The sequence below is a fragment of the Neolamprologus multifasciatus genome, chromosome 12 (genome assembly GCF_963576455.1).
Source record: "Neolamprologus multifasciatus chromosome 12, fNeoMul1.2, whole genome shotgun sequence".
Lineage (NCBI taxonomy): Eukaryota > Metazoa > Chordata > Actinopteri > Cichliformes > Cichlidae > Neolamprologus > Neolamprologus multifasciatus.
In genome coordinates, this window is record NC_140450.1 from 30,148,245 (window position 1) to 30,172,067 (window position 23,823).

Genomic DNA, 23,823 nt, shown 5'->3' on the forward strand with positions numbered 1-23,823 from the left:
TATGGTGCTTTTAATTTGGAGGAAGTCGAACCGGAGGTGACATGTTTGTCACTGAGCGCAACGTCACAGTGCGTGCGTTTGACAGTAGTGTCCGTGGTAATGTTTTTCCCTGTGTCTTAAGCAGTTATCTTTGAACAGGCAGCAATGACGAACGAAGGCAAAGAAAAGCCTCGGTTTTATACCTGTGACTGTTTCACGACTGATAACATTTTTCTGGAGGAATACAAGCTCCATGTTCGTTTTGTGTCCGAGCAGCAGTTCAGGCTGGACTACCATGCAGTGAGTGGATACCAGTTTGCTACATTTTGATACGAAATACTAATATGATGAGAAATGGTGACATGGCAACTTTGTGAGCTGACAGGTGTGTATTGTTTGCTAATTGTTACCGCGTAGCTGCTGAAGAAGTTGGGCTGCGTCACGGATGAACAGTTTGAGGGAGTGCTCAACAAGGTAAGAAGTATACTGTATTTTACAAGTGCTGTTAAACAGGCCATGGGATTTTTGACACAGCTGTTTCAAGCATCCCGGTTGTATTTTAAACCCTTACATTATTGTGCTTTGTACACAGAAACACAATGATTTCACAAAAAACTTTCAAGTTCAAAATAATTAGCGTGCCGGGGATGCTAACAGTCAGTTGTTTGTCTTTTTTTGCTGGATAAGAGGGTGCAGCTCTTTGTAGTAGTTTGCAACAAGACTCACACAGTGAGCAATCCCTCAAGCTCCTCTGGTTTTGATGGTCTTCTGTGATGGTCTTTAGTTCACCCCACAGATTTCCAATGGGATTCGGACCACAGACCAGTCAGTAATGCTGACTGGACTGTAATGTGTTTTTGGTCGTTATCTTGGAAGACAAAGTGATGACCCAAACCCAGTTTTGCTGCAGACCGCTTATTTATTCACGTTAAAGCTGGCAAAACCAAACCTAACAATAAAACAACATAAAAATATCAAATGAAAAATAACCGCACTGGACCACTAATAATAAAACATTTAAGGCAGCAGTTATAAATTAAGAACCAAAAAGCATTATGGCATCAAGAGCTTAACTTCAAGAGTAGTAGATTCTGAATGACTTGTAAAAGATGCCTGTGTTTAGTAGGTTTTATCCGATACCGGTGCCAAATCTGTACTTTTGAAACGGTGCCGGTGCTTAAACGGTGCTCGAACCAATTCAATTCAATTTTATTTATATAGCGCCAAATCACAACAAATGTCGCCTCAAGGCGCTTCATAGATACAGAGAAAAGCCCAACAATCATATGACCCCCTATGAGCAAGCACTTTGGCGACAGTGGGAAGGAAAAACTCCCTTTTAACAGGAAGAAACCTCCGGCAGAACCAGGCTCAGGGAGGGGCGGCCATCTGCTGCGACCGGTTGGGGTACTGGGAACCAGTGCTTAAAGAATGGAGAACACAAGCTTTGTCCAAAAACCTCTTATGTTTTTATTTTTAGCAGTCTCTGCAAAATGATAAGAACTGTCCAGCCCCACGCACGGCGCAATCCGTGCTAACTCGCTAATGGAGGTCTTGCAGCAAGCTATTAAATACGGTGCATTTCTCGGCTTTTAAAAAAACACTATGCGTCGCCAGGTATTTCATCAGATTTGAGGAGTTACCTCCTTAAGTATCACCATAACTTCTTAAGTCCCAAAGGGGTTTCTGAGCTTCCTGCTCAAAAATGCTATGCCCAAATGTAATTGATTATTTCTCTGCAATTACAAACTTTGTGCTTACAATCTTGGTATCAAAATAAAGCTAACACTTTCATAAATTTCATCTGAGGTGTAAATATTAAAACAGATATTACTGTGTCAAAGTTACTGAGACTGGAACACAGGAAAAAGTAAGTAGATTTTATCCTTTTTTTTTTTTTTAGCATATAACCCTTTTAAAAATATGCCTCAGTTCACATTTCATTACAGAAATTCAGTAACCAACATTTAAACATCATCTGTGCAAAGATTTATGTTTTTAAAGTGAAACAGTGAAAAATTACAGCGCTGTCAATACATGAATATCCAGACGTTGTACAAGAAACCATGCCAGTTGAACTTTTTAGGTATTTAAGAGCAGAAATTGATTAATTTTATTAACATGCCTAAAAATGATTTTTTTTAAATACATTTTTGAAGAATTAACCACACATTTACATAGTAATGGGTCAGGCAGGGCGATATGGCCAAAAATATATATCACGATATATATTTGAAAATTTGCGATAACGATATAATTTTTGCGAGACAAAATACAACTCTACAACTTTACTAGTGCAAAAAAAACCCCATCCATTTATTTTCACTTAAACAAGCAGCTGTTTTTTATGTGCATTAAAGCTATATACAAATTTAACAGTGCAAATGCAAATTCCTTGCTGAAAGTTTAACCAAAAGGCATTTCCAGTAGAAATGGGCTGACATATCCTGAGCATAACCATGTATAATATCCACTGAAGTTAAAAAGAGGTGCTTTGCAACATTAAACTGCAGTGTGCCAAATAAAAAAATCAAATATGTATTTTTCAGACCATAAGGTGCATGGGATTAAAAGGCACATTAAGCGAAACAAAGCAGTCAGATAAATCAAACTTTATTCAACTCATTCTTCTTGCTTCCTCCACTTCCGTACCATTGATTCATTAATGCTGTAAATGGTAAATGGCCTGTATTTGTATAGCGCTTTTCTAATCCCTAAGGACCCCAAAGCGCTTTACACAACCAGTCATCCACCCATTCACACACTGGTGATGACAAGCTACATTGCAGCCACAGCCACAGCACTGACAGAGGCGAGGCTGCCGGACACTGGCGCCACCTCTGACCACCACCAGTAGGTAACTGGTGACTGTCCAAGCTGGGGCTCAAACCGGCAACCTTCCGATTACAAGGCGAACTCCCAACTCTTGAGCCACGATCGCCCTGTATTCTATCACAGCTGCTCTATTCCCATGTTGTTGCAGTATATTAATGACTAACCTTCTATTGTGGATGGATTATTTCAGTTGTTCTCCTGACTGAAGTTTGGTCTGTTTACAGCATCCTGCCATGCGATTGCATTTGTCTCTAACCATCAGGAACCTTCACGTTAACTTTTATCGAGTGGAAAAGTGTTAGCGTTCATCCTCCAGCTTCACTGTTTATGTTATGCTAACATAGCTGTGTTGCTAGCGATCCCGTAGCACATCATTATATACCAGCTAGCCCAACTTCAGTAACCTTACAAACGTCACTGCTGTTTAGTTTCCTGTCTTCATTTATGTTTGAAGTGATAGCAGAGCTGTACGTTTGAATTTTTTCAGAAATCTCTCAGTCAGAACATGCTATATCATGTTTAGGTAACTAGCGAAACTAGCGGGCTAACTTCCTGCTAACTTCTAACTCCGTTAAATGTAATAAATTCTGTTTTCATGGATGCCTGGATGTTAAACTTCATAGTTAGAACTGGTAAAGCAGCAATGCTGATCATTTTATTAAAGATGAAAGAATTTAGACAGTATTTAAGTCTCAGAGATGCTGCAGTGTTCGTTTGACTTTGGGACCTGAATCGGACGGAGTTTAGGACCCAGATCACTCCCAGATTTAGAGCACCTTAGTCCAACAAATACGGTAATAATGGTCGTGTCCAAATTCATGGGCTGCATCCTCCTGAGGATCCTCCTCCGGCCTACCCGGCCTTCTGAGGACCCAGCCCACGTAGACCGCGAAGGCCGGGTCCTCAGAAGGTCGGGTAGGCCGGAAGTAAACGGCCGTGGAATTGGACGGTCTAGCCTTCTGATCAGCGTCACCACTGTCTCGGTGGAGTTTAATAAACTCGGCCATCTGCTCCGTGCTATCTAAAATATAACAAGACACTGGCGTAAATTCTCGACCATCTCACACTTCTGTTTAATCAGTTTTCTGTTTGACGTTTAGTCAGCTGTATGAAAACCAAGGAGGAACCCACCTGGGGGATTAATAAAGTTTTATTTTATCTAATCTAATAATTTTAATCTCAGCCAAACCAATTTACTCGCGAACAAATAAAACACTGAAAAAAGCCAAACAATAACATTTTTAGGTTGTCTGAGTGACTTATATATTACGTTTAACCTGAGTAGCGAAAGTCTGCGGTGATCTGAAAATGATGTGCCGGGAGTTGTGCCGTTCTAGGCGGCTTCAGTGACCCTCGAGCTCCCGGCTAGCTATCGAGCTGGTGGGTAGCAGACGTCTCCGAAAACGTCGAAGCAATTTTGCAAATATGCGATACCTTGATAAACTGAGCAGATATTTGATGTTTACACAGCTACTTTCTCCCCTGAAAATATGTTAAAAGTTTATTTTGTGACCCAGAAAGATTAGTATGAGTAATTTTAAAACTTAGTAGCGGCCGCCATTGTTGGAAACTGGAGTTTGGCTGGGCCGCGCTATGAATTCTGGGATATGGTAGGCCACGAAGGACACACCTGACCCATCCTTCAAATTCGGGGAAAAGGAGGACGCATTTGTCGGCTGCATTCGGAGGAGTCTACCAATTTGGACAGCCTTCGGCGCGTCGCTGTGACGTAATCGGTCTACAAATGCGGCCTCAGGAGGATGCAGACCATGAATTTGGACACGATAGATATTTGGGGATATCGACGGCGCATTTGGAGTACGCATTTGAAGTGAAGTACACTTCGCATTGGGACAGCCGTCGTTGCGTGGCAGTGACATAATCGCACTCAAAATGCGTACTTCAAGCGTGCGGTCTCTGAATTGGGACACAGCCTACGAATTTGGACAGCCTTCGGCGTGTCACTGTGACGTAATCGGTCTACAAATGCGTCCTCAGGAGGATGCAGCCCATGAATTTGGACACGAACAATGACGGCATGCACAGAAAATGTGCTTTGTTGTGTATCTGATGGACAAACACATCATTGAAGTTGCACCATTTTTACAAACCAATTCTGGTTCACCCGTTTCACTCAACAATCCGCTTTGCCCCTTCTCATTCTCTGTTGCTGATGTGCTTTTTTGGCTGTGTGCGTATGAAAACAAAGGCACTGCGCATGCACATTTTACCCATATTCTATCGTGATATTTCATTTTCTTATTGTTGCCTAACATTGTACTGGTACTACCGTGAATGGTAAATTTGGCCCAGCCCTAGTAATGGTCCTTTTCTGCCGTGCGCATGGAGCGTTTAATTGGTCTCTGGCCCTTTAAACTCTGAGAGGCTGTAACTTTGGTTTCTTTTGGTCAATTTGCATGATCGACACCTCTTTTTAATTGTTTGAGCCAATAGAATCACAGTAACGATGCCACGTTCACATTACTTCAACCAATCAGACGTTCCAAGGCCAAAACCCATGTGGGCCCAAATTTACTGCATGTGATGTCTGTCCAGTCACGTGTCTATAGGTGGGTCTAAAATGGAGGTCTTTGACGGAAAACGGCTCTGATGCGGCTAGGTAGGCGTGGTAACTGCTGATAATCACGTGGCTACCGGCTACCGGCAAAGAAAACGGAGGAAATCTGGATTTAATTCATACCTTTTTTTTTGCTATTTTGCTGGGGCACACTGTACATACTGGTATTTGTGTTCAGATATTAAAAAAACCCACTGAAAACTAAGCTGCTGCTGCTGAAATCATGGCAGTTCTGGATGTGAGCGATTAGCCAGCTTAACAGTTAAACTCTGCTGCCTCTGACATCTGTAGTACAGATGTTTTTCATCTCTTTGAGAACAGCTGATGCTCCACTAGTGGCATCTATGTGCACTTCAATTTGCTGGCCCTGGATCAGCTTAAAAGAGAAAGGAGTATCTCTTTTTAGGATGGTATCAATATCATTGGGATTCATAAGTGACCTGTTAATGCCATGAAGCATTCAAGCCTAACTCATTAGGAAGGTATAACAAACAGAGCTGAGATAACTAGAGAATTAATATTTTATGAAAAGAAGCTGAGGTAAAAAATGAGAAATTTTTGCATTACTAATAAACTGAAAGTGTCCGCCCTGTTTATGTTTAGATTTCCCAGGAAGTGGACAGACGAAAGCATCTAGGTGTGACATCTGCTCAAAGAGCTGCTGCTATCAAAGATATTTACCGGCCTCTGCATCCTCATGTCTACCATCTCCAGGTAGTCACTGCATTAACCATCATCGGCATTGTGAATAATAAAACATTAACACCTTGATAAAACACATTTGCACTTCACTTCCCCTCAGGAGTCTTACCTTGCTTCAGAGTTCAAACAGATTGTTGAGTACTGTCAAAGCGACAGTGCCACCGAAGAAGGCCTCTTAGGCTTGTTGGAGGAACAAGTGGGTAAGCTGGGAAGTTCTTTCAACTCCTCAGAGACAGAGATTCAAATATGAACTTGTTACATTTCCCTAAAAAGTCCAAGTGATGTGGGAGACTAACAAAAAGTGTCTCAATTGAGAAAAGGGAGACATGGAGGCAAAATTGTTAAATTAAGGCTTTTATTAATATTGTTATTACAAATCCAACTAGAGAGATGGAGAAGTTGTTGTCACCTTTGAAAGAAATAGAAAATGGTAAGACCCAGGACTTGGTCACCAGATAGTAAGTTTAAAAAAAGGCTTTATCACCAGAAAGTAACACAGAGCCACAGCAAACACACCTCACAACCTGCAAGCCAAAATGAAAGGCTCTCTGGCATCAGAGTTCTCCTTTCTTTGGACTTATCTGGTTTAATTGCTGAGTGGATTCAGTTGTACCAAAAAAGGCAGCACCTAAGGCGGAAGAGATGGCAGGACACACTTATACAGGGTCAAAGTCATGGCAGGCCCTGCTAGGGCCATAACAGACGTGATGGCTCAGTTTGGCAAGCAATGATGTCTATTAATAGAACTACTGATTTATAACAAGTGGCGGAGAAGAAAAGGCTAGAATCACAGTGCCCAAAGTTTTACCACAGCTCAAGACAATCAAGACATTTTATTGTCATTAACTCCACAGCTTTATACCACACAGAGCATCTTTAACTCATTCTCTCCTCTCTGTTGCAGCTCCAAGAGTGTATCGCTTTCGTTTGTTTGACAAGAGCTTCTGTGAGGATCTTATGGAGGAGTTAAAGCACTTTGAGCAGTCTGCAGCCCCTAAAGGAAGACCCAACACAATGAACCAGTATGGGGTAATAAATTAAAGCCTTCTGAAACCGCTGAAAACACTCTATACCATCTCCTTAACTGTGCAGTTGTGGCCAGATGTTTACATCTTTAATGACTCTAAAAACAAGATTTGGGGCCAGAAGTTTGAATTATTATAGATTTTATCTAATCTCACTGATGTCCAAGTGATTCATGCCAAATGTACCTTCATACCATCACTGATGCTGGCTTTTGGATTATGCGGTGATAAGCTGTTTGCTGTTTCTCCTTTTTAGCTTGGAGGATTCAGCATCCAAGATTTCCCACAATGCTGTCTCAGTCTCAAGTTGCGCTTTATTTTTTTCTTTGTAGATAGATTTTATATGGGGATTTAACCAAATACAAGCAGTTGGCAACCAACTGAGTTTAATTGCCTACTGCAGTGAGATGCATCATAATCCATACGGATGAGTTATTTCCAAACTGCATATCTCAGAGCGTCCAAATCAGGACACGTTTATTTGGAGACGGCAACCACTAGCAATCCGTGCAGTCAACAGTCACTTCAAGGCACTTTACAATATAAAGTGCCTTGAAACTCCTGTGAGCAAGCACTTGGAGACAGTGGGAAGGAAAAACTCCCTGTTAACCATAAGAAACGACCCAGGCTCAAGGAGGAGGAGCCTTCTGCTGCAAACGAGTGGGGGTGATGGGAGGTTGGGGCTGTATGTTTAACTACTTGCCCAACCAAAAAATAAATGCAATTATTTATTTTCTAATACTTCACCAAATTAGCTAAAAAAAATCACAGGAATTTCTTTTTGTAAGCATTACTTGGATATGCTGTCTTTTGTAGGTATAACAATTTAAATGGACGATTTAAATGATTTGGAAAATCCTGTATTTGTGCTTTTATTAACATTTCAGAGAGTGTCTCTACCTTTGTAGAAATAAAGCTGTATAAGTTGTCTTGTTGCTCTTCCTTGTATCTTCAGATTCTCCTTAATGAGCTGGGCTTTGACGAGCACTTCATCACACCTCTCCGTGAACAGTACTTGCTGCCACTCACCTCCCTGCTTTATCCAGACTGTGGGGGGTGCTGTCTGGATAGTCACAAGGCCTTTGTGGTCAAATATGACATGAATGAAGATCTGGACCTGAGCTACCACTATGACAATGCAGAAGTCACCCTGAATGTTTCACTGGGCAAGGAGTTCACTGAGGGCAACCTTTATTTTGGTGATATGAGACAGGTGATGCCCTGCTATGATTTTCCGGTGTTGTTTATGATATGATATATTTTTTGTTTTTGTTGTGTACAACTAAAAACATATAGATATAAAATAATAAAAAAATTATTTGATACAAAAGTATAATTAATAGTTTTTGCCCTCTCTGTAGGTTCCTGTAAGTGAGACGGAGTGCTCAGAGGTTGAACACAGGGTGACTGAGGGCCTCCTCCATCGGGGTCAACATATGCACGGTGCTTTACCCATCTCTTCTGGTCAGCGCTGGAACCTCATCATCTGGATGAGAGCCTCACAGGAACGAAATAAACAGTGCCCCATGTGCAACAGGACACCCACATTGGTGGAAGCGGAGGGCTTTGCTGATGGCTTCACAAAACACTCTGATCCACCACAGAACATCTCATGCGCGCTGACGTGATGCATCCAGTTCCTTTTGACTAAAGACTGCACTGGCTGATTATAGGAAGACGTTAAAGTGAACGAATTCTTATGAAGTAATATGACTCATTTGAAATTAGGATGATTATTTTATGAATATTAGTAATAGTCAATTCAGATTTATTTATATACAGCCAAATCACAACAATAGTTGCCTCAAGGTGCTTTATATAATAGAGAAAAGCCAAACAATCAGATGACCCCCTTCCCTGTGAATAACCACATTGCGACAGTGGGGAGGAAAAACTCAGTTTGAACAGGAAGGAGGATTCTTGGGGAGGAGCAGCCATCTGCTGTGAATAGTAATACTATTAATATTTGGCTCAGACATTCAGTGTAGTGTCCCGTTTTATAATATTTTCTTGAGATAATATTGCCACTCAGTGTTTTGGGTGAAGAGTCGTCATGGGATATTGCATTTTCAGAATCACCAATCAGATCTGATAAAACTGTTTAAAACTTTTGAATTTCTCCTAAAATAAGGCTTTAAAATTCTCTCTTTGCCCTGGAAGTTTTTCTTCTACAAACTTTTTTGTTGTTGCACAATTGTCGTTTGGATTTCAGTCATCAGTAGGCGTCCTTTTATTCAACAAAGTCAGAATTTGTAGGGGGTCATCTACCATATGATCAATGCATTTCTAAGAAGATGGCATATTTGTTTATAAATGTATGTATCTGCAGGCTGCAGAAGTCCACATTGCTAATATTAAAGCCTTGTTGTATTTCCCTATCAGATAAATGAGGTTTAATGTTTAGCAAAATGTGCCTCATCAGTCTTGGGTCAGAAAGAATGAAAGCACTGCTGGAATAATCAACATTTGCTAAGCCACAGATTTGGCTGCGATACATCCCTGCTTTATATCTCTGAGGAAAAAACACGCACAGTTTGAAATAATAGAAGTTTAATTACACAAATTCTGTTAGTTCATTAATAATATTCTTTGTGTGTAAATGTCTTTGCTATGTGGTTGAAGTAATTAATTTTTTCACACAGTTTTTTAAGAACACTAATATGAACCTGCTCGCTACATCTTACAAAATAAATGGATTCTTTTCAACAAACATCACAACATCATGGCCTTTTGGTTGTTTCTTTTTACTCCTGCTTGTGCTATTAGTGTTGAACTGGGGGGAAATTGGGAGGTGGGGAGGGTCAGGTTCACTGTTGCATATTCAAACACACCAAAACACAAGTGCAACAAAGGCATGGCTCTGGTTGCTAAGGTATTGCTTATTTTCATGTATCTTGCATTGAAATCCAGTTCTGTACATGCAGGCTTATGAGAGCATAGTACATTAAGTTTGAGGCTTGTATAGTGTGGATTTAGTGTAATTACAATGATAGTACAATATAGCTACAATAAGATACATTTTCACAAAAAACACTATACAGATAAATATTTCCGCCTGTTACAGTCCTTTACATTATACACATACACAAGTATATAGTTTTCAATGTACCATTTAGAGCAATGTATGCCAAATGGACCAGTTTAAAATAATATTTTTAAAAAAAAAAACTTATCCAAGTGCAGTCTTAAGTGCAGTTATTGCATCAGTCCCATCTCACTGGGTTCAGCTGTCAGGTGTCTGTGCCATCCTGTGCGGGTCAGCACTGGCTGCTTTCAGTAGTCTGCCCACACTTTGTTTTATGTTCTTCAGTCAATGAGATATCGTATCTCAGCTTTATAATGTGGTCTCACTGCTCATGTCACGAGGCCGGTGGTGGTCGATGTCTGAATCGTAATCTGACTCCATCTCGATCTTGACCTGGGGCACCGGGCACGTCATTCCTCGGCCCATGGTCATGGTAGGAGACGACGGACAGGAGATCTTCAAATGGAGGGTGATGCTGAGAAGGGCAAGGTCCAGTTACCATATACACCAGGTACCATACACACCCATAGCCAAAGACACAGTGGTTCTACCAGGAGGGGAGGGGAATGCGGCGGAGCTTGGCTGTGAGACACGATGACTACAGCAGTTTGGGTTAGCGCTTAGCTAATGAGTGAAATCAGTCCCAAAATATTGGCTGTTGCTCCCACAGGGAGTCAGCAGACTAGCTGATGGTTCCCACACTGTGAATGACATAGACTGTAACTACATTATGGTCTGAAAAGTAAAGTGCACTAAACTCGTATTCCTTCTAACGGCCAGCAGGGGGAGCCCTGGTTTCTAAATCAAGTCTAGTTGAATAGACATCTATCGGAAATGGTGAATATGCTCATCTGTTTTTCATAAGAGGACTTCATTAACCACTGGGTGATGCTATAGTGGCCATACCCATCTTTTATATGCAGCCTGTGGTTTAAATTAACCGTGAGCAAACATAGCTTGAATTTACTGAGTACATTGGGATAACATAATAATAAAACATCCTACTTTTTTAAATGTTAATTTGCAATGATAAATTTGTTTTGACTCTGATATCAAGTGTTTTTGAGTTTTTGATTGTGCACTATTATGCATGCCTGCCTTTTGCATTATGTCAGCACATGTTGTAAAGACTTGTATAAAAACTCGTACAATAGCTTCAAAGGTCTGGCGATCAGTGCATTTTGTGTTTGTATAAATCCTTCAATAAAATAACGTCACAGAGAATTTATGTACTTCCACAGATGGCTGCATGTCAGCAAACAAGTTCACAGTGTCAATTCCAAACCATGCCTCTAATAAAGCAATGCAGACATGATGGGAACATTTGAATCAGCCACAAAGGGCAAACAGCCCAAAGTTACAGTATTTATGGTTAAATAATGTAAATGGCACTTTCAGTGCAAAATGTATGCAATGAAACTGCTGTGAGGGACGGAGGCAGGTTGGAGAGCTGGGGTCTGACTACATATCACATGCAGGTGTGACTGATGTACTAAAGAGATTCAGCACATGGAAGAAAAAGAAACAACCAAATGATGTATGCTGCACATGGATGATTATACAGTTGTGTATACAGAGGCCTAAAATATATCCTCTCTATGTGCTAGATACACACAGGACTAAAAAGACCACACAATACCTTCTTCATCTAGTTTGACTGCTCGCACACTATGTTAAACTACACAACGAACACTGAAGCCTTTGAGATACATAGCAAACCTATACTGCTTTAAGGTGAGCAGTGAAGAGTAACAACATGCTGAGTTGTGTGCAGAGGGCAGCTCAGACACAGGCTGTCAGATATTTAAAACATTACACTGTTCAGCACAACATCTGCATTGCCTTAAAGTGCATGGAGAGGAGACCGAACTCAAACATGACACCTGATGACAACCATGGGACTGCACATGTGTATGTTTACAAACCATACAGAGGAAAATACAGAAGTAATGAATTGAATTTCTTGTTAAAATACAGGCCATTTAAAGGGTGTGCAATAAGTCAGTGTATCAATATAAAAAGGCTATGTGATCAATTTTCATGCGACTGAGTCTATCCAAGTATTTGCCAGTTTCCTGTTTAGTTTGATGAGCCATTCAGTTAAAGTTTCTTATTTTGTCTATGTTCCAGTTCACCCAAACTGCACAAACATGCAATTCCCTCTAGTGGCAATGAGCTATACAGAAATCAGTGTAACTAATACATTTTTTTGCAGGTACATTCCACCCAAGAAATATTCTCTGCAAAAAAGAGGGGGGTGAGATTAATATAGCTTTAAATCAAAGGATACTTACCAACGGGTAAAGTTGGAGCTACTTTTAATTATTTTTGAACAACTGCATATCTTACTTTATAGTAACACATCAAAGGGTATTTGTCAGCTATATTTTCTTTTTATAATCTGAACCTACAAATTAACAAATGCTTCTAAACAAAGTACATTACAAACCTTTGAGATGTTGTGGACAAAAATACTATAAGTTCCTCAAAATTGTGCTTATATGCAGGATTTAAACAGTGTGTGAAATTATGCTGAATGCATTTTCCTAGTTTGGACTGTTTTATGTCTTATGCTACATCACTGACCGAGTATCACTGATCCTTATGTATATTTTGTGAACTGACCCTTTAACTGTGCACTTTGACATATATATATATCTGTGTGTGTGTTAAAGAGCCCTGCGTGTGGCTGCAGCCTGGCAGTATGCTCCCCACTGAGTCTGTGTGACATCAGGATAGACGAGGTCTTTGTAGGGGATGTGCAGTTTGAGAACACAGTACCTTCGATCCAAGTCTGACTCAGAGCTGGGTGAGTGGTTCGCGTAGCAGTGATACTTGTCCTGCAAGCAAACACATACACACACAGTACAGACGGTGCGCTTCACACACTTATGTCATGGTTTGTCAGTCCTGTAGGGGGCAGCAAAAGCTTGAGTTTCTCACCTCCTCCTCACTGTCATCAGGTTTGGGCTTCTTCTTCTCTTTCTCCTTCTCCTTCTCCTTCCCCTTCCCCTTCTTCTTATCATCATCCTTCTTCTTCTTCTCTTTTTCAGGCAGGAGGTCATCCAGCCACGCCAAGTCGTGCTGGGAGAAGACCATGTCCAGCATCTTTCTGACCACCATCAGACCCAGGATCTGGTGTTTGACACAGAGACAGACCAACACAGAGATCTTGTTTCAGCTCCTGGTAACATTCATCTCATATATGAGTTATGCTGTGAATATGATTTTCTGGATGCCATGTATAGGTGATGTTAATGGGAATCACTGGTTGAGCAAAATCAGAGCAGTATTTACATACTTTAAAAACACCATTAAAACTATCGCTTTTACATATTCTGCACATTTACAGCTTCTATATGTGGAAAAGTTATGTTGAAACCAAGCACACCATTGTTTTTCTTGTGACATTACCAATAAGTTTGATGTGTCACATGGCCCTCTTCCTATTGAAAAAACAAAAGTTGTATCCAAGATGGCCGACTTCTAAATGGCCACCATGGTCACCACCCATCTTGAGGAATTTGCCCCCTCACATATACTAATGTGCCACAAACAGGACTTTAATATCACCAACCATTCCCATTTTATTACAGTGTATCCATATAAATGGCCCACCCTGTAGTTTTAGCAGCAGCATCTGTGTTTCTTCCATTTCAAAACACTTGTCTCTCAGCTCCACCCATCTCACAACACAGGATCTATAATTTGTGGTGCAAAAGGGAGTATTTCATCACACTTACCATAACGGGAAATATGATTGCCAAGAAGGTGGACTTGAGGACCCAGAGCACAGCCAGACATGTAATCTGGATCAGAGTGAACAGGTGTACCCTTCTGAGAGGAACATGACGCAGGTAGGTAAAGTCAGGTTGGTGCTTGGAAGGCATCATGTACAACTTTATCCTGTCCCAGAACTGTGAAAGGCAATGACAACAAGAGGGTTGAGGGGCAGGAATTTATGTTAAATACAAATAAACTTACAACGATCACGAGTGCTTAAATTATTTAGAGCAGACTTGTGCAGTTTATTTATTGTTGTTTCACACATTGTGTCGAATTGAAAACCTTTTTCTTTTCTTTTCGATTTTTTTCATCTCTGCAGTCTATATGGACATAATGGTATCAGCATACCTGTTGGTTGTTAGTGTTACATTTTTTGCTTAAAAGCTTTAAATAAGCCACTTCACATCTGCTGTCTGTAACTCAATAAGTAAGCTGCCCAGCCACAAATCACTCAAACCATAAATAACACCAGCTGGCATACGCATGGTACCTGGATTCCACTGAGAGATGCTACACCCATGTAGAGGAAGACACCGTACAGCACAGGCATGGGGATGAACTGCAAGTGAAAGTACATGTTGGCCATAATTAAGAGAGTTCACAGCATCACAATGAGAGTGAAATTCTGACTCTTAGCAAAAATGAGTGTAGATGTGTAGAGTTTGTAGACGCAGCTCTAACCAAGCTAATAACCACCCAAACAGGGTAACTGAAAAACTAATATGGAGGCTTCAAAATGTGGGTACCTGAAATTTGTTTAACATAATTTATTGATTCATAAATGTTTTAATTTATATATTGCACATTGTTATTTCATAATCCCAATTTATTGCACATATTTTCAGAAATAATTTGTTGCCCTGTATGAAAAAGTAGTGAGCATCTTGAGTTTTGCAGATAATAAGAACAAATCTTGAGGAAACAGTAAAGAAAAAAACCCTCATATAGCAATTACAAAAACAAAAATAAAAACATCCATTATGCCCCTCATACCTTAAGTACAGGAGCAAGGAAGATGGAGACTCCAGTGAGAACGAACACCAGTATGCCTGTCACTCTTTGTTCTCTGTATGTTTGACATTGATGGGACACAAGAGAGCGTCAAGTCAGTTTCACAATGCACTCGTCTACGTCAGCTACAAAGGATTTAGGACAGTGGTTCTGTAGCTCTGTGATGTTGGTAGTGGCGGCCTATTTGACAAACTGCACTGTTTTTACGCTACTGTGGACCGACCTGACCCCGAGGAACTGCGGCTGCTCTCCTGGAGCACTCGATTCACTCTCCATCTTCAGAGAGTCGATGTGAGCAATAGAGATGACGGTGGCAGCCACGTACCAGGGCAGACCCAAGAAGGAGCATGTGGCCATCAGGACTCCAACCCAGAACAGATCCAAGTGATAGCCACAGCCTTTCTGCAGGGCAAACAAAGATAATTTCTATAAAAAGCAACCTCATAAGGGGCAGGCTGTGAGTTGATAGGCTTCTGTCTGAATTTATAGCGCTGTTTCGTGACTGTTACTTTGGCTTTTGATGTTGATTTGACTGGTTGCACACCTACCTTAAGTTTGTTCTCCTTGCGGTTAACAATGACAGCGCTGATCTGCTGATCCATGAAGATGAGGATGGTGACAAGCAGGGCGGGCACAAAGCTGGCCAGATACACCCACCATGGATTCTTCCCAAAAGGCATCACAAGCCAGCCACGACCCGGTCGAGTTGGCTGTTAAATGAAAGGCAGCTTTATTTTTTATTAAAAGCGAGGATTCAGTTCCACAAGATCATTATTGGAACATAATTTTAAGCCAGTGTGATGAAGTTATTTTGTTGTGGAGAGTTAATGCAATCTGTAGATGGTCAAAGTGCATCCCTGCAACGCTAACAGATATAACGGCAGCATGGATCGTCTTCTCTAACTCTGAGCACGTTTGTTATCCAAAATGTTCATGTGTTTCCATTCAAAATTCCCTACCAGTCCCCAATACAGCAACATGTCATAGAGCTGCTTATTTTGGAAATTGTTTTTTACTTGTTTTCTTCTAAATATAAACAGTTTGGAAATTACCTTAAATTCTGTTGGGACAATAAGCTTGGGAGTTTTGAGTCCCATTAACATGTCCAGCCCAACAAAGGTCATGATGGACATGAAGATAGAGAAGTCACTGATGAGTTTCCTCAGCTGGTGCCAAACACAGAAAAAGAGAACAGTCTGTATTACAAAGATAAACATTTGCAGAACTTAAAGATGAGATGCTTCCGAGGTCTAATAGGCAGGAAGCTGCTCATAAATACTGAAAAGAAAAAGTAGCCTGCCAAGTTTCACTTTAGTCAAATGTAATCCTGGTGTCAGAAAAAGGAATACAGTAAAATAAGAAGAATTACTTCTTTGTCTGGTTGGCTCTCCACTTCCTGCTAGAAGAGTTGCTGTGCAGGTAAAAAGGAAGAACAATGATCTAATAGCTAGGTTTTCTGCCCAAAAACATCTAATACTTTCAAAAACTTGGCAGCCATTTTTTTGTTTATACTATCTTCTTCTTCTTCTTTCAGCCACAGCAGATCATCTGCCTCCATCTCACCCTAGTGTTCTCTTCTGTCACACCAACCCTCTTCCTGTCCTCCTTCACTGCATCCATGAATCTTCTCTGGGATCTCCCTCTTTTCCTCCAGCCTGGTAGCTCCATATCAAATATCCTTCGTTCAAAATATCCACTATCACTCTGCTGCACATGCCCAAACCATCTCAGCCTTGCCTCTCTGACTTTTTTCAAACCGCTAAACCTGAGCTGTCCCTCTGATATGCTCATATTTAATCCTGTCCATACCTGATCCCAGGTATTTAAATACATCTAACTTCACTACCTCTACTTGCAGCTTCACTGTTTACATACATGTATTCAGTCTAGCTTCTTCTTACCTCCACCTCTCCAGACTCTCTTCCACCTGCTCAAACAATTCTGCTGGTTTGTACATTTTCATTAATTTCAGTCTTTTTGCTTGCATGTATAGGTCTTTTCTTTAAAAAAAATAGACTGTTTTAATACTTGTTTTCAATCCACTATGATGAAAAAGTTCATTATGAGTTTTGCAAAAACATTGTGTAACTTGGTTCAAAAGGACACATATGTAGACAGATACTTTACCCACCTTGGTTGGGAAGTAGCGGCTGAACTTGAACTTCTTGAGGGAGACGGTCATGGAGTAGGTGCCAAAGAAGAGGATGAAGGACATGAGGGCCAGATCGGGGACGAACTTGCAGGACTTTCCCACCAGAGAGCCTCCATACTTCACACACTCCTTCTTGCTCAGCTGGCTCCAGTCCAGAGCTGTCACATTCAACTGGGATGGTGTTGGCAGCAGTAAGAGAGGATGAAGAAGAGCGTAGTGTTTCGACAAAGACACGTAGAGAGCAAAAAATTGTCGGCGCAGATGTAAAGTTAGTAATAGTGAAAGGTCAGTGGGGTTGATGGAGAGACGCAGACACAGAGGAGGGAAAGCGACTTCTTTTAGAGACAGAGCTGACACCTGGGTTAGCTGTAAACTCTGTGGACATTTATCTTGAAATATAGCAACAAAAAATAGAAAATTAAACATTTAATGAAAGCAAGCACTCACCCCAGAGACACTAGAGCTGTTATCTGGCATTGGAGCTAAACCATTGAAGATCATTGCAGCCACTGTTCACGGATTGGGGAGAGAGAGAGTAGGGAGGAGCCAGGTAATGAGTCGGATAGTGTAGATGGGGTGATGAAGAAAACAAAAGGGGAGGAAAGAAGAAACGCAAAATATAATGAGAATCCAGCAGCTGGACAGAGAGCACTCCGAGTCTCATGCAGACAGACAAAGGGGTACTCACTTGCAAGAGACGGCAGCCAAATTGTTTGTGCATGGCAAAAGCAAACAAGATAACAATCAGTTACAGAAATCAATGTCTGCAGAAATGACTGCAAATTACCTGCACTTGAAAAAAGGTGGGTAGATTACCATCATCAAACCCATCAACCCAAGAAGAATAAAGCTGTTATTCATCACTGCACACCAAGGTTACTATAATTAACTAAAACCAAACAAACAAAAAAAGAAAACTAAACTAAATCACTTTTTAAAAAATCAAAACTATCTGAAGCGATTTTGTGAACTTCAAAAAATGAAGTAAAATAAAATAAAAATCTAGAGGAAATATATTTCGTTTTAGTGGTATATTTGAGGCTCTGTATATCTACAGGACTGCGAGTCAACTGCTTTTAACCCTCTCAAGGCAGGCGTTGCCGATTTGCAACAGTTAAAAACTAACAACCTGATTACCCCACATACATATTTTATGAGGTTTTTTTTGCTCAGAAGTACCACTGCACTACCACTGCTCCAGATTTGTTTTGTAGGCGTGGCCATATGGGGGGCACTAAACATATTGGGGTGGCACACCGAAAACAGAACTTTCCATTTTTATTATGCTGCTGTCAAATGTAGGTTACTTGAAAAAGATGGCAAAAACAGAAAGAAAAGAATGATATGTCTAGTTAATTTCCTGCTATTATAGCTGATATCACTGAAAATAGGTACATATAAAAAACAATTAAGATTTTGAAATGCATAAAAATCTGCTTTAATTGATTGATTGATGAAACTTGTTTAATAAAGACAGATAAGTGTTGGATCATGTAAGAGTGTGAACTGTTGCCTGTCTCTGTGTTGGCACTGAGATGCACCAGTGATCTGTCCATGGATTGGCACCAGTTTTTCTACAAACTTATTACATTATTACCAACATAGGACAGCCTTACCTTGACCCGCCACCACCCCAACCCCTTCCCGGTGGCGCCACTGTCTGCCTCCCCCAGACAGTAATACTAATTATAAAGACTAAAACGGAAACTAAAACTTTGCATTTTCAAACAATAACAATACTGGTGGTGGCTGAAATGACTACACCAAATCGCAACCAAAAGGTGAAAATGAAATAAAAATAAATAGTAATTAGAAAATACAAAACTATTATAACTCTACTCCAGATATCATCACAAGTATGGTTATGAAGAAATGATGACAAAGACATCCACAGACCTATTATAGTGTAGTTATTTGTCAGTCCTCTCTGTGTGATGTTAATAGTTGTAATAAGTTGCCTCCAACACATGCTTGATATGCCTGTACAGCTATAGATGGTTAAAAACAGCTAAAACAGTATCATTTAATCTTCAGTGTGCTAAATAATGTGGACCGGTGGCAGCTTAAAATAACCACAGGAGGCATCTGCTAGGAGACACATTAATGATGTATGCCATTAGAGTGAACGCTCTGTCAGTGAGCGAACACTGCAAAGGAAACCAGTGGACAAAAAAAAAGATCTAACATTTCTTTGTAGCAGGCAAACGTTTCATTATTACCTGATCGACTAAAAACTGATGCGCATTATTACCTCGACAGCCATTCATTTTAAATCTTTTTTCTGATATACGTGAGAAATTAGTTTTAATATTTTAACTGTGAAATAAGCACCAAAGCTGAGATAAATAAAATTCACAATAACACTGAGTGATAATTTCTTTTCTTGTCAACAATCAACAGATCTTGTTAATAAATCCTGCTTCGTGACCCTATCATGAGCCCTATGCATAATAGTTATTTAGTTTGCTGTACTGCATTTATTCACATATTGTTATAAGTAATAATTAAACCAATGAAATCAAGACATTAAAGCTGACGGCATTCTCAAATAAAGCTGTTGATAAAGTGAACACATGCGTTTGCTTCTGTAATCTGCCTGTCATGTCAGTCCAATGACACTAATAATCCCCCTTTCCTCTCTATCCCTGAGTCAAGGGGTGAACTCACTCGGGTCTGGGGCCAGGCACTCGCACTTGTAGGTGGTGACATAGTCGGGCTTAAAGTCTGTGTTGATGGGATAATATTTGAAGGCGCCCACCATCTTCTTGATGGCGTCAGAGATGAAGATGAAGGATATAAGGCTGGAGAAGCCCTCCTCAGTAAAACGCGTCATGTATTTGATGATGTAACTGGCATCTGTAGCTACGAGGATGAAACACTGTAGGCACGAGTGCATGCCGATCCACAGACGCAGCTCCATGTAATCTATGCTGTTGTTCCTGTGGAAGCGACAGGTCAGAAAAACAGGTGAGAGCAATGATGAATTGAGGCACAGAACACAAAGATATCCAGTGTTGTGCAAACAGTACATTATCTGTGAATATAGAGCAGCTTGATGGGGAAAAACAACCGTGCTTGGAGTGTTTACAGACAAATATCAAGGCTTGAGTAATCAAACACATGATATGTGCGAGCAAAATCACCAACTACACAAGAAGGACTCGGTTCGGACTTCTTATCCTTCCTTCTTTATATCATCATCTTATCAGTCACATGCACAAAATAGATCTATTATCGTGCATATATATTTTGCATGCATATAATTACATTTTTTAATTTATTACATTCAAACTGGTTATAATTCTGTATATTTAAACTGTTGATTGTTTTTCCAAGTCTATTCAGTTTTTACACACAGTTAAATGTGATAAAGTTAGATTCATGTGGAAGCCCACTAATGTTATTTAATCTTTGAGAAGGACCACTGTGTCACTGCATCATGCCCGCCCTAATGGCCATCAACAAGCTGATATTCTGACCCATGAGCGTTTATCAACGATTACTACATTATTACATGCATCATCTGCACAAAGGCATCGGATCACACTCATTGTCAATCTTTCTCTCACCTTTAAATACAGGTGACTGCATTTTTCACATCTGCCATGCTGTCTTGTTAACAAACATACAAAACATACTGAACTCTCAAAGCTGTCTCTGCAACGCTGGCTCTGTATAGGACCACATTTTGCAGAATCCTCAGAAAAATAACAGCTACCAGCTAAAGCGCTGGTATTTTTGGGCGCATCAGTATGTATCAGGCTGGGATGTCATCTACTTGACCTAGTTTGTTTCATGCAAACAAATATTTCATATAAACAAATATAACTCTTGGAATTTTTCACTGTGACAATAAAGACAGTTTGAATTTTGGTTAACATTTTGTTTTTGTTCACACTTAAAATAGTTCACTGTTTCAGTACAAACACTATGTAGCAGGCTGTGTTTACATGTATACTCTGTGGTATCAGGGCTGTCAATATAAATTGAGGTAAGTACAAGTGATTGCAAAGTGGATTTGAGGGTTGGTATTTAATGGTAGCTGAACTCATTACTTCAGCAGAACTGCAGTCAGAGCAAAGATCAGAACGGCAAAAGCGCTTCTCCGGCTGTTTTCTGGTTAAAGTAACCAGCAAATTAGAATCAAGGCATTAATCCTTTTTTTCTTCATCTTCTTCTTTCTGCAGCATTTCAGAAATTTGGATTTGCATTCAGCCTGAAGTAAATAAAACCATACATATGCTCCGACATACTGCACATAGCATTTCAACTGAAACTCTTCAACCTAAAATGATTTTAATGCAAACCGTAAATAATAATAATGTGGTGAGATGAGATGTTTACTCCTGACATTACTGAGGTCTCTTCAGAACATGAACCTTCCCAGTATATAAATCTACTATGCTCTAAAGCAGCTCACTTGCTGAATTCAAACAGCAGCTTTTCAAAGATGAGGATGGGTCCAGTGGAACTGAGGATGATGAGGGGCTGACCACCAAAGAAACAGAAGACAGAACCAGCCAGGGCTGTACCCAGGAAACTCTCCATCACACCCTGTTGGCAAAGAGAGAGAGAGACAGAGAGAAAGAAAGAGAGAGGGGTAATAGGGTTGAAATAAGTGCTGCTGTGGAATGAGATTCCCACACCAATTTGTGAAATTAACAGGCAACTAAAAATCGCAAAGTGTTCTGGTGCTGATTAAGACAGCAATTCAAGATGAGTGTGTGTGTTGGTGGGAGAAAGGTGATAGCAACTGTTGTGTTTGAGAGCATTAGACATAAGGCAAAAGGCTTCACAGGGGAGCAATATAGGCAAGTCAAAGCACTAATCTGGAGTTATTTCTGCCTGGACCTTTGTTTTTGTCTATGACAGTTTGTTTTGGAGTGGTGCAAAGATATTGATGCTTAACAAGAAAAAAGAGAACAGCTCACAACGAACTAGAACATATCAGAAAAATCAACACATGGATGGTCAAAGGAGCTTGCAAAGTAAAGCGTCTGGACTTCTTTAAGTTGCTTGAAGACGTTTCACCTCTCATCCGTTCTAACTTAGAACTGAAGAAGCTTCTCGGATGAGAGGTGAAACGTCTTCAAGCAACTTAAAGAAGTCCAGACGCTTTTCTTTGCAAGCTCCTTTGACTACGATGACCTGGATGACTGAGAACCTTCACAGACAACACATGGATGGCAGCTGGACCAGATGGCATCCCAGCACAAGCTCTCATATATATACACATATATGTATTATATGTGTATATATATGAGACTTCTTTAAGTTCTTTAAGTTGCTTGAAGACGTTTCACCTCTCATCCGAGAAGCTTCTTCAGTTCTAAGTTAGAACGGATGAGAGGTGAAACGTCTTCAAGCAACTTAAAGAAGTCCAGACGCTTTACTTTGCAAGCTCCTTTGACCATCCATTTTTCTGTTATGTTCTAGTTCATGTATCGAACGGTTCAATACCGATACGAGTATTGTTGCACCCCTAACATATATATATATATATATATATATACACACACACATATATATATATATTTTAGGGGTGCAACAATATTCGTATCGATATTGAACCATTCGATACAGTGCTTTCGGTTCGGTACGCATATGTATCGAACAATACAAAATGTTTAATTTATTTTATCAACTTTTCTTCTGACGATGCTGTCTGTGTTGAGCGCTCAGTGGATCTGTGTTCGACTACTCCGCCTAGGCTGCATTGTCGAGCGCAGATCCACTGAGCGCTGCGCAAGCTAGCGAGACAGAAGCTAAGCTCGTTGCAACATGGCAAATTGAACCTCCCCCACCCTCATTCAGATCTGGCGTTTGGAACTGTTTTGGTTTTCATGTGAAGTATGAACCTGATGGTAAGCGCGTCATGGACAAAAGTGAAACAGTATGTCGGATGTGCCACGCAATGCTCAACTACATTGGTGGGAACTAGTGCGTTAACATCATTTTAACAAGGTTAACGCTGACAGCACTGGTGGGAACACAATGAATATGACTGCACTTTTATGCTGACATCATCCTAGTGCAAAGACAAGTGGAAGCAGACAAAAACAACAAGCACGCATGCTACAAACTTTACCCGAGTCATTTAGACAGCCGTTAGCACATGATTCTCCTTATGGGGACCTGATATGTTTAATATGCTGCTGAGAATATAGCCCAGAAGAAGCGTATAGTATAGCTTTTATTTTGGAAAGACACATTTCTCTGTAATAAACTCTCTTTTCCAAAGATGAGTGATTTCTCGATCAGATAGATTTATTTATTTATTACTTTGTTGTTTCAGCAACATTAAATTTAAAAACTGTACTTTTGAGTTAAAATATATATTTATAATTTTAATAAATGACAATTTAAAAAGGCATGAACATTTTTTTTTTGTATCGACAAAATATCGAATCCGTGACACCAAAGTATCGAACCGAACCGAACCGTGAATTTTGTGTATCGTTGCACCCCTAATATCTATGTACATATATAAATTTTTAATACAATACATTTCAAGAATTTAAAGTAAAATTTGTTCACTTTGTCATTGAACACTTTGGAGTTCATTGAGTCAGTCTTGAGTGCAATATAATTTTGGTGTATAGATATTCATAAACAATAACGAATCTTGAATATTCTGACCTCATTGCAGTGGACTCTATTTACAAAGCCAAATACTCCAGTGAGGACAGGTTCACATTAATGAAATAACAGAATCACTGTATTATGACTG

The 23,823-nt window shown here is 40.1% G+C and overlaps 2 protein-coding genes across 4 annotated transcripts in view; one reads left to right on the forward strand and one right to left on the reverse strand.

Annotated features, from left to right (window-relative positions):
- The first annotated feature begins 33 nt into the window (after positions 1 to 33).
- Positions 34 to 10,319, forward strand: ogfod2 (2-oxoglutarate and iron-dependent oxygenase domain containing 2). The gene is made up of 7 exons (XM_085181118.1): positions 34 to 279; positions 397 to 453; positions 5,996 to 6,106; positions 6,195 to 6,294; positions 6,999 to 7,123; positions 8,075 to 8,332; positions 8,481 to 10,319. Exons 1-7 carry the CDS (start codon positions 145 to 147, stop codon positions 8,745 to 8,747), a joined length of 1,053 nt encoding a protein of 350 aa, XP_085037244.1. The 5' UTR covers positions 34 to 144; the 3' UTR covers positions 8,748 to 10,319.
- Positions 10,320 to 10,407: 88 nt separating this feature from the next.
- Positions 10,408 to 23,823, reverse strand: part of slc4a5a (solute carrier family 4 member 5a) — a 40,458-nt gene continuing 27,042 nt past the window's right edge. For 2 of the 3 annotated variants that reach the window (XM_085181110.1, XM_085181109.1), the window contains 13 exons: positions 21,514 to 21,647; positions 19,761 to 20,032; positions 17,541 to 17,602; positions 17,073 to 17,264; positions 15,994 to 16,107; positions 15,490 to 15,651; positions 15,165 to 15,343; positions 14,924 to 14,996; positions 14,421 to 14,489; positions 13,888 to 14,061; positions 13,088 to 13,279; positions 12,926 to 12,984; positions 10,408 to 10,619 (listed from right to left, as the gene is read on the reverse strand). In XM_085181110.1, the coding sequence (XP_085037236.1) occupies positions 10,454 to 10,619; positions 12,926 to 12,984; positions 13,088 to 13,279; positions 13,888 to 14,061; positions 14,421 to 14,489; positions 14,924 to 14,996; positions 15,165 to 15,343; positions 15,490 to 15,651; positions 15,994 to 16,107; positions 17,073 to 17,264; positions 17,541 to 17,602; positions 19,761 to 20,032; positions 21,514 to 21,647 (1,848 nt within the window). In that variant the 3' untranslated portion in view covers positions 10,408 to 10,453. The remainder of the gene's footprint in view (positions 10,620 to 12,925; positions 12,985 to 13,087; positions 13,280 to 13,887; positions 14,062 to 14,420; positions 14,490 to 14,923; positions 14,997 to 15,164; positions 15,344 to 15,489; positions 15,652 to 15,993; positions 16,108 to 17,072; positions 17,265 to 17,540; positions 17,603 to 19,760; positions 20,033 to 21,513; positions 21,648 to 23,823) is intronic. The other variant, XM_085181111.1, reaches the window with a different exon arrangement.

Excerpts from the sequence above, each read along its gene's own strand:
- ogfod2 (XM_085181118.1), top strand. The coding sequence starts at position 145 with ATGACGAACGAAGGCAAAGAAAAGCCTCGGTTTTATACCTGTGACTGT. Across the intron at positions 280-396 it reads TCAGGCTGGACTACCATGCA|CTGCTGAAGAAGTTGGGCTG; the intron begins GTGAGTGGATAC and ends GTTACCGCGTAG. Across the intron at positions 454-5,995 it reads TTGAGGGAGTGCTCAACAAG|ATTTCCCAGGAAGTGGACAG; the intron begins GTAAGAAGTATA and ends GTTTATGTTTAG.